The 10,681-nt window shown below is 46.1% G+C and overlaps 1 protein-coding gene across 2 annotated transcripts; it reads left to right on the forward strand.

The window, feature by feature from the left end:
• The first annotated feature begins 2,754 nt into the window (after positions 1 to 2,754).
• On the forward strand, positions 2,755 to 10,567 carry LOC121622653 (3-hydroxy-3-methylglutaryl-coenzyme A reductase-like). 2 transcript variants are annotated; one of them, XM_041959514.1, is made up of 20 exons: positions 2,755 to 2,872; positions 3,379 to 3,582; positions 3,703 to 3,814; positions 3,928 to 4,015; positions 4,236 to 4,320; positions 4,445 to 4,550; positions 4,722 to 4,828; positions 4,941 to 5,060; positions 5,226 to 5,359; positions 5,462 to 5,745; positions 5,869 to 6,026; positions 6,130 to 6,324; positions 7,304 to 7,462; positions 7,549 to 7,706; positions 7,805 to 7,910; positions 8,061 to 8,231; positions 8,342 to 8,482; positions 8,569 to 8,727; positions 8,997 to 9,151; positions 9,376 to 10,567. In XM_041959514.1, the coding sequence occupies exons 2-20, from the start codon at positions 3,421 to 3,423 to the stop codon at positions 9,428 to 9,430; spliced, it is 2,655 nt and encodes an 884-aa protein (XP_041815448.1). In that variant the 5' UTR covers positions 2,755 to 2,872; positions 3,379 to 3,420; the 3' UTR covers positions 9,431 to 10,567. The 2 variants fall into 2 exon arrangements, with proteins under 2 accessions (XP_041815448.1, XP_041815449.1); XM_041959515.1 differs by having other exon boundaries at positions 5,872 to 6,026.
• The last annotated feature ends 114 nt before the right edge of the window (positions 10,568 to 10,681 follow it).

Consider the following 10,681-nt stretch of genomic DNA (forward strand, 5'->3'; position numbering starts at 1 on the left):
CAGGGGACTGCGCTGCGCTCTGCCAAACAACCCGGAAAGAGGGAGGGGCTCGGGAAGCGACCAACTGCTAATTACCGGTAATAACTGCATAAATATGTCACGTGTCACCACCTGTTTTTTTTGACGAACGCTGTGACATGTAGAATATCAGAAGCGTGGGTGCACAGTAAAGAGCTGGAGCTGTGCGCAAATGACAGATATCCCTGCGTCTGATTAAAGGCTGAATGGAAACCCGTGGCTGGAGTCATCCGAACCCACTACAGGAAGACAGAGAAGTTCAGGTTCAAGGAACCCGTGACACTTACGACAAACTCTTTTTCGTTTTCTAGTCATGTGTAGCTAAAAATAATGAAACAAGAGTCGGGTCCAGTTTACAGACTAAAGAGGAAACAGCCCCACCCAGCACATCCTTCCCTGACTGTGGTCTCTGATTGTGTCTTTGTGAGGGAGACAAACAGAAACTACAGATTAATAACTTTTTAATAGAGAACGCAGCTGGAAATTGAAGGACATTTCACAACCAGTGACAAAAATATATACATGTTAATAAAATAAAGTGATGAACTAAAGTGAGATTTAAAAACAGCCTGAATGGCTGGAGGTGTGAGAGCTGACTCACCAGCTGCATTTCAGCAGCTTCAAACAGGTTCAGCAGGCTCCAGGGGTGTAGCACAGAGTCCTGGATCCTGTACAAAGACCTTTTCTGCGGGCTCCTCCCTGCATCAACGTTAAGTCATTCTGGTCTCTGTGCGGCCCTCCTCACACGAGGGCCCTGTAGCCTACTCACTGTCCCCCCTCAGTCCTACACCCCTGGCTCGCTCCAGTGGGTCAACTCAAAATGAAATAAACCGACAGTGTATAAACACACATTCATCTTCAGTCATGACTTCATAAAATTCACTTTCATGTGTGTCATTATAAATTCTCCTCAGGCCAGTTTGTTGTACTTTCTGACAGATGGAATATAATGTTTGGTCTTAATTTGGTAAATTCTATTTGGAGTTTGGCACAGACAATAAATTGTGTTTACAGCTTTACTTTTTGTTCTATCAAGCAGTTAAACACTTGATACATGTGATACATGACCTCCTAACAGACGAGTGTTTTCAGTGACAGAAAGCCGCCCCCACTGCAATAAAGCTGCACAATGACTCCCCTCTGTGCAGGGAGAGGGAAGTCACCTGAGGGACTTTACACATTCAAATTTAATTTGCAGTGTGAGAGCTCCATATTATCTTATTTCCTGATATATTTTTACTCTAATTCTCTCAGCTGTTATTGTTGTTATTTATTTATCTATTTTCTTTTTTTATCAAGTACAGTAGTTTTTATAACAGTGAGTCATGTCATCTTAATGTAAGTTCTATCTATCTATCTATCTATCTATCTATCTATCTGCTGCATTCCACTGTATCTACTGTAGTCTGCATTAGAAACATGGATGGATGGATGGATGGAAGAAATAGTTCTGGAAGAGAATAACGCAGCTTTGAAATGTAGTTATAAAAGCATTAAAAAATAACTTTTAAATAGTGGTTATTTATCAAAGAGTGAAAAGTAATAATATGATTTAACTGTACATCTCATGTTATGGGCTGTCATGATTTTCATTCAAATATCAGCTCAAACAGTCTGAAGGCTAATCTCTATCTCTATCTTTTAATCAGGTTTAGTGATTGTCTTCCTCAAGCAGATACATTAAAAGGCTTTTTTTTAAAAGAAAAGAGAGAGAGAGAAGAGAGAAGCATTTTTAACCCAATATCAAAATACATTTAACCAAGAAGTGTATCTTTAGTTAGTAGCCTCTGCAAGGTCACTTCAGACCACAGACTCAGAAGGGACTTTATGCAGAAATCCATTTGCTGTTTTGTGTGTTTTGCTGAGAAGAAAAAAACAAAGTGACACTGTGAGAGACTGCACAGTGGAGCCGGTTCATTATCTAATGAACATCATCTGCTCTTCAGTTACAGTAGGAGGACATGTCTAATTTGACTCAACAGAACTGAAAGAGCATCTAGATGCCAACATATCATGAGGTTGTTGAGTTGTTAACTCTGGGCAGTGAAACAAACAGGTGTGGTTTACATTATTCTGACATATGAAAATTCTACCTGCAGCAAGGCCACATGATAGTTACAGAGATGGAAAGAGAGCCTATTTAACATGGCTGTGTAACCCAGTTTTTGTGCAGTGCACTGATATGCATGTAGATGAAACTGCACAGATGGGCTTAATAGAATACATTTTGAATAGTACAAACTCTGTTGCTCAAAAAAATATTCAAACAGTGGGAAGGTGGGGAGAACGTTGTTGTCAGTGAAACCTCTGGATAGAGAATATTTTTGTGAATGCCACATTAATCTATAAATTGAATGATAGCAATTTGCAGTAAATTTATTATTATTTTTAAATATCATTTTAATATCCAAGATTATGTATAATACTGATTAATATATCCACAACTTTTATGTGGACAAACAAGAAAAAATATAAAACAAATAAAGATTTTCAACAGTTTCAAAGTTTCAATTAAAGTTGCACATTAATTGAAAGTAGTTCCTGTTCTTATTTTGCATGCCCTTGTGTGTCCACCTTTTTGAGATGCTGGAACTGCAAATTTCTCCTTGGAGATAAATAAAGTATCTATCTATCTATCTAAAGCTTAGTTTGTCTCTGATTTTCACAGCCTTCACTTCCGCGTCACGTTTCGCCACGCCCCGTGACGTATTTTGATGGACGTCACATTTTTCCCAGCGACATGTTGGTCCGCTTACATCAGGATGAAGTAGCATTAGCAAGCGACGCGATCTGTGGAAGGGACATTAACATAATGGAAAGGACTCTCTGACCACGGTGAAACTAATATTTGGAAGTGCGTGAGTTTAATATTTTTGTTAGAATGTAACCATGAAAGTGTTAGAACAGGGAGAGGTGAAATGACCTTGGTGACAGGCTGGATAAGTTAGTACGGGTGTGACGGCTAATGTAGCTAATGCTAGCAAATGCTAACAGTGTCCTCTCGTGGTAGTTGTTAAAATCGGTCGGCATAAAAACCTAAGTTACCGTCGCACCCATCGTCTAAAACTCGGAGATGTGTCTGTGAATACATGTTAAACAGAGGACCTTAATGAGCCCGGAGAAATTGAGACAAACGCCTGTTTTTCGCGGTAGCTAGTTAGCCATCAAGAAGAAGCTATATTGGGGTCTTAAAGCTTCCATCTAGACAGTCGTCAGGCGTTCGTTAAATATTATCACCTAATTTACAGCAGCGACAGTTTGTGGCAACAACTTCAATCTCAGTCTTGTGAATGAAGTGGATCGCACCCTGTCTCGTTGATGGGAATGATGGGATGATGTTGTCCCCCTTTTATTTTACAGGTAAGGCTGTGACCTTAGGAAGCAGGAAGGCATCCTCAAACCATGTTGGCTCGTCTGTTCAGGCTCCATGGCCTGCTGGTGGCCTCCCACCCGTGGGAGGTAATAGTGGGCACCCTCGCTCTCACTGTCTGCCTGATGTCAATGAACAACCTGGCAGCCAGCAGCCAGATGTGCACCTGGAACGAGTGCCCGAAAGTGGAGGAGGTGAGTCTACCTGTGTGGAGGCTGGTGTGGGTGTGGCGGGTCAGCCTGAATGTAAGCAGGGAAGAGGATCTGCTCGAGTAGTTTTAGTAAGAGGACATGTCTGTGTCTGCTTTCTTACAGAAGATCCACAGCAGTGATATCATCATACTGACAGTCACACGCTGCATGGCCATCGTTTACGTCTATTTCCAGTTCAAGAATTTACGACAACTAGGATCTAAGTATATACTGGGTCAGTATGATGGGATGTTAGCGTGTTCTTCTTCATTAATCACCCAGCTTTATCATGAAAATGCCACATAGGGTATATTTTTAAACTGTCAACGTGTTTTTCTTTTCCTTCAGGTATTGCAGGGTTGTTCACCGTGTTTTCCAGCTTTGTATTTAGTACAGTGGTCATCCACTTCTTTGGGAAAGAGCTGACAGGTCTGAAGTAAGTGTCCCACATGCACTGACATGTACTTACTTCTCAGCAGACAGACTGATGCAAGTAGTTCACCAGTTCATGATAACAACTGTTGCTACCAGATTCTGGTTATGATGTGGCAACACAGCCATGAAGATCGTATGACACTTGTGGACCTTGTGGCTTTTCAGCGATGTAGACGAAAGCTGTGGTGAAATTTGACTTGGCTTGTCTCTTTTCCCTGCAGCGAAGCCCTGCCGTTCTTTCTCCTGCTCATCGACCTGTCCAAAGCCTGTGCATTGGCCAAATTTGCCCTCAGTTCAAACTCTCAGGTAATGTCACTCCCTTTGTTTTGGTGCATGTGTGAACTGTAACTGAAATAAGATCTGTTGATCCATATGAAGAATGTAATTGAGGTGTCACTGAGTAATGCTAAGGCCTGTGTCTGGAGTACAGGAGGAGGTGAGGGAGAACATCTCCCAGGGCATGGCCATCCTGGGCCCCACCTTCACCCTGGACGCTCTGGTTGAGTGTCTTGTCATTGGGGTCGGCACCATGTCAGGTACATCCTTTCCTCCTGAACAGTGTCAGACATGTTCTGTGTACACTTTGGTCAGCTCAAGTTGTTTTAAATGTGCTCGAGAAATCAATTTGTCTTGACTTTGACTCTGTTACTCTGTGCTGACGGTGAATTGAGTGGGAAATGAAATCAGTGCTATCTGTTGCTTTCCAGGTGTGCCTCAGTTAGAGATCATGTGTTGTTTTGGCTGTATGTCTGTCCTGGCCAATTACTTTGTCTTCATGACCTTCTTCCCTGCGTGTGTCTCCCTGGTCCTGGAGGTAGGGACAACATGCAACATTTGGGGGAATTATTGCCTTTAAGTTGTGGGAATGAGTCCTTTGTATCTCACAATTAATTTCTGAGTGTGCTCATGCATGTTTGTGTGTAAAGCTGTCAAGGGAAAGCCGTGAGGGCCGTCCAATCTGGCAACTGAGCCACTTTGCCCGTGTGCTGGCTGAAGAAGAGGACAACAAGCCCAATCCTGTGACGCAGAGGGTTAAAATCATCATGGTGAGGAACTCTATTCAGCTCTGTTTCAACAATACATTTGAAAACAGGGCACTAAGTCGATTATTAACCTGCATACATGGTGTTAAAACATCAGTTTTAATGTGACTTTTGTAAGGAAGAGAATAATGAAGCATGTAAGTGGTCTAACTGGAACATCAATTTCAGTCTCTGGGCCTGGCCTTGGTTCATGCTCACACTCGACTGGCAGCTGAGCATCCGGGTCAGAATCGCACAGTGGAGGGGCCCATAGCTAAGAGGCTGGAATCAGGTGGGACCATGTTGCCGCTGAAGCTCACCAGGTAAAAGCACTAAACAAGGAGGACTGCTCATTCCATAAATACATATAACTGTTCTTGACTCCGGAGCAGCAACCTACTGATGTATGACTTTCTTTCTGCCAGCATGCACCTGGAGCAGGTGATAACCCTCAGTCTCGCCCTGCTCCTGGCTGTGAAGTACGTCTTCTTTGAGCAAACAGAGACAGAGTCTTCCCTGTCCCTTAAGAGTCCCATCATCAGCTCTCCTCCCACTCAGAAGCCCAGGGTGGAAGGGGACTGCTGCAGGAGGGACTTCCCAGCCCTGAAACCCCAGAAGATCACAAACGGTGCCGTAGCAACCAGCCCCGCCTCCTCAGCCGTAGCCTCGAAACTGTCCCCTGAGGCTGAGGCAGCGTGCAGAGACAGTGGTGAGACTCTGATTGGTCCTGCTAGCTTAATTATGTCTGCACCGACTGATGGAAAAACAAAAACTCTGATGTAACTTCTTGTTACCTGACCTGGTTTCTCTTTCCTTCCATATTCCTCTACAGCAGAGGTGACTCAGCCTCCTGCAGCCTCAGTGGATAACAGCCTCTGCGGTTCATGTTTGGGGGAGTCTCTCGCTCCGACACCATCTGTTCCTCAAAGTAGCTGTAATTCAGAGGCCCGGACGCTGGAGGAATGCATGGCCATCCTCTCAGATCCTCAGGTAAGCTGCCAGAGCAGATGGAAGTCCTCTATGTGTACAAAGCAGAAGACATCTATGTTCTGTGTTTGCCTGAAGGTGTAAGAAATCACTGGTTTGCTTGCAGAGGGGTGCCCGTTTTCTTAGCAATGAAGAGGTGATGAACCTGGTGACGTCACGCAACATCCTGAACTATAAACTGGAAACTGTCCTCGAGACGCCGGAGAGAGGCGTGGCCATCAGGAGGGGAATGCTTTCACCCAAACTGCCTGTCCACTCTGCCCTGGCTCGTCTGCCTTATAAGGACTACGACTACTCTAAGGTGTTGTATATTTGTTGAAGGTGTACTGTGCCGGATGAGACACATACAAAAACAATCCCTCTGTCACCACTCGAGGTGCGTGGTGGTGTGTTTGTCTGCAGAGACCCCCTCCCTCTGCATCCATTTCCTTTTTCTACTGTGTTTGGGATGTTTTTGGGCTACAGGCTTTTGGCCTGGGGGCGTGTTGCCTCCAGCCAATAACAGCACAGGTGAGGTTGGGACTGTATAACACAAAGGTGGAGATCAGGCTGACGCTGTAATCTCTGTTCTGTGTGTCTGAAGCTCCACCAAACTCTCCTGTCTGGGGACATATCTGTGGACTGCTGTGTTTAACTTGACATTATAATTGCGTGACTATGTCCAAGATGGCGCTGCCTCGCTGCTGAGCTCTCTGATACTTTCTTTGTTTTTGTTTATTTGTCGCATTTTGAGCCTGAGTTTTTTTTTTTTAATAAGACCACTCGTGGTTCTGAGACGTAATTGTTGTCTACTACTCTGCCTGTTAGTGATCTAGACTAAAGACGCCTGAACTCGCTGGCCAGTTAGCCAACTATTAGCGTAGCTCTTTGTTAATAGACACAAATGATGCCATTAAGAAACGATAAACACTTAATTTGAATCTGTAATTGTAAGATACCTCACGACTCATTTCGCTGCAGGTATCAGGTACGTCGCCTGAGTCACCGTAGTTATGTGGCGCTGCAGGTGGTACGGGGGGCGGGGGAACGAGGTGTTTGCAGACAGTAACAACAGTCCCTGTATACTGTTACTTTATGGTCTTTGCACAGAATACAAATACTGAGACAACAGATGCAGTTTGCATTTAAACAGAAGATATGTACAGAATAAACGGCTGGAGGTATGAACAGGGTTTAAGTGTTGAAGGCTTGTTGTCTGTTGTGTAATTTCTTACAGTTTTCAACTAACAGAACGTAGCAGCTGGATTTACTCTGCGTTACTTCCTGTTCTTGCCCTGTAGGTGATGGGCACTTGCTGTGAGAACGTCATTGGCTACATGCCGGTGCCAGTGGGAGTGGCCGGTCCTCTTCCGCTGGATGAGAAGCAGTTTTATGTTCCCATGGCGACCACAGAGGGCTGCCTGGTGGCCAGCACTAACAGAGGATGCAGGGCTCTTTCTGTAAGTGTTGCCTGTGTGTGTGTGTGTGTGTGTGTGCTTGTGTGTGCTTGTTTGTGTGTGCTGACTCTGTTGTGTCCCCCGTCCAGCTGAGCGGGGGCTGCCGCAGCAGGATTCTTGCTGACAGCATGACCAGGGGTCCCGTGGTGAGGCTGTCCTCAGCCTGCCGGGCTGCGGAGGTCAAAGTCTGGCTGGAGACCTCGGACGGTTTCAACACGATCAAAGAGGCTTTCGACCAGACCAGCAGGTCAGAGAGCGTGAACGGTGTGATTGAGCGTATTTCCATTTCCTGCGGCCACACAGTGGAAATGTTACGGATCATAAATGAATATTTGCTCTTGGCAGGTTTGCTCGTCTGGAGAAGTTGTTGGTGGGCTTAGCTGGCAGGAACTTGTACATTCGCTTCCAGTCTCAGACCGGAGACGCCATGGGCATGAACATGCTCTCCAAGGTACGAGCATCTCCTGTGCAGCAGGCGGTGCAGTTTCAATACAGCCTTCTAAAGTCAGCTCGCTCTGCTGTCTGCACAGTGCCGTAAATACTGTGTGTGTGTGTGCGTGTGTGTGTGCGTGTGTGTGTGCGTGTGTGCGCTCGCTCTCAGGGCACCGAGCAGGCTCTGCACAGACTCCAGCAGCAGTATCCAGACATGCAGGTGCTGGCGGTCAGTGGGAACTACTGCACTGACAAGAAGTCTGCTGCCATAAACTGGATCCTGGGTCGGGGAAAGTCTGCCGTGTGTGAGGCCACCATCCCTGCCAAGGTGGTCAGAGAGGTACAGACAACCAAAACCAGCCTTCAGGGATCAGATCGCAGTCGATTTCCAGTGTTTGTTCATTGAAATTGTACGTTTCTTACTAAAACGGCCCATTGATGTATCTGCAGGTGTTGAAAAGCAGCACGGCGGCTCTGGTGGAGCTGAACATCAACAAGAACTTGGTGGGTTCGGCCATGGCTGGCAGCATCGGGGGCTTTAATGCTCACGCTGCCAACATTGTAGCGGCCATCTACATCGCCTGTGGACAGGTCAGTGTGGTCAGTGTGCGTCTGTGTGACACCTTGTTGGTCATCAGCGTAGCCTGGCAGTTACTGAGGGGCAGTTCTTGTTTCAGGACCCAGCTCAGACAGTGGGGAGCTCCAACTGCATCACTCAGATGGAGGCTGCTGGTCCAGAGGGGGAGGACCTGTACATCAGCTGCACTATGCCCTCCATAGAGCTGGGCACTGTGGGAGGAGGCACCAACCTGCCCCCACAGCAGGCCTGTCTGCAGGTAACGTCACCTACACTCACTGCTTGTGGAGAAGATAGTTTCACTTTGCTGTGTTGTGTAGTTTATTCTTCAGTCTAAAAAGTTAATTTCATGGGAGTTTTAGGGGAATTTTACACTCGAAAGGTTTGCACACAGGTACGAAGGCGTTTAGGGTTGATATGATCTGACGCGATGTGGGCCGATGACTCCTGACTCCAGGATCGGACTCATCTGGTCGGTAATCCTGCCCTCTGATGTTTTCCTCACATAAACTCCATCTTTGACTTTAGATGCTCGGCGTCCAAGGAACCAGCTCCAACGAGCCAGGCGAGAACGCCCGTCAGCTGGCCCGCGTGGTCTGTGCCACCGTGCTGGCGGGGGAGCTCTCCCTGATGGCGGCTCTAGCTGCTGGACACCTCGTCAAGAGCCACATGACCCACAACAGGTGAGGTATTTTACTCATAGTCTTATACCTGTACCACATGTTCAAAACAGTCCGATCTCTGCTGATTCGATAGTTTTAGAAGTACCGAAGCTAAAAGAAACAGATCCACAGTCAGATTTTCAACCCACGGCGGCTCAGAAGAAGATCAGCTGGTCCTGTGGCTGGTTTGTCATTGGTGTTGTCCAGGATCATGGTGACAGTGTTTTGCTGTTTCTGGCTCTTAGATCGAAAGCGAACCTGTCAGAAACGTCTTCGTCACAGTCGGAGACAGCTGCATGACGTGAACTTCAGTGTCAGCCCGGCTGAACGGGTTCTCCTGCTAACAGAAGAAAACCGCTGTGAGAATCCAGTTGCCCCCTGATGACGTGGCTCTGTGGGTCATGGACGCCCAGGACAGGCTAAAACCAGACCCAGGACAGGCTGAAGACCGCCACCAACAGGCGCTCGCTTTGTGTCGCCAGGCTGATTGCATAATGACTTTTTAGGGTTGACATGTTTGTTACTTTTTTGTGCCATGTGTCTGCAACCGAACATTGCAGCAGTCTTTTGGAACGCCTTTATTGTTTTTGGCACTGCTCTTTCAGGCAGCTGTGAATTATTGATGGGGTTCGGATTGGTTGAAATCCACCACGAGCGACCTGTGCCTCTCAGAGTCCGAAGGCCAAACGCACGTAGCTTTTGCTGTCATAGAATGGAGAGACACGACCTCCACACTCATTCTCGGATGGTTTTCCATCAAAAACGAGTGAAGTGAGATCTTCAGACAGCTGGAACGAACTGATTTGCACTCGCCAAAGCTTGCTCGAGACAGCGCCGTTACTGCTGTAGGTGACATCTGCTCAAGTTTAAAATGCCAACTTCCTGCCTGAATGTATGTGGTACTCAGCGGTACCAGTATTGTGGGATCTCTTGCACAACCTTTCCTGATTAAGGCGCTGCTGTATACTGTGTATACTGTGGGATGACTGTGGCTGCTGGTTCCAGGGAGGAAGCAGCACCTGCCAACAAAGCAACTTGTTGGACTCTGAACCACCAACTAGACAGCTTTCTGCCGTCAGGCTGCTGCTTGTGTTAAGGGAAATAGGAAAACTGGGAAATCAAAGCCATATTAACCAGTTTAATTAACTTTAATGGTACACTATTATACATGTGCAATGATTGGAGGACCTATTAGCATAGTGGAAGTGAAAGGATGGCTTTCAGGCATCGCTGACCACAGATACTGCAGGTTCTTGTTTTGTCCTTTTCAGAAAGCGATGAAGGTGAGACGTGGCCTTACACACAGTATGTACTGCAGAAGTTGAGCTGTAGCATGGTCTAGATAGAATATTTAATTTTAAGCTATTCCTTCAAATGATTGTACTGTTTTAATTAAAAAATAAATAAGCCCATGTCTCCTCTAAAGGCCTCATTTGTCTTTCTGTAGCATGAACAAATGGCTCCAAACATGGAAAACTGAGGATAAACTTTATTTATTTCACTTTTAAAACAGGACAGAAGTGCGATGCTGTCACAGTACATTTGTAAGTT

This window comes from Chelmon rostratus, chromosome 19 (genome assembly GCF_017976325.1).
Source record: "Chelmon rostratus isolate fCheRos1 chromosome 19, fCheRos1.pri, whole genome shotgun sequence".
NCBI classification, from domain to species: Eukaryota; Metazoa; Chordata; class Actinopteri; order Chaetodontiformes; family Chaetodontidae; genus Chelmon; species Chelmon rostratus.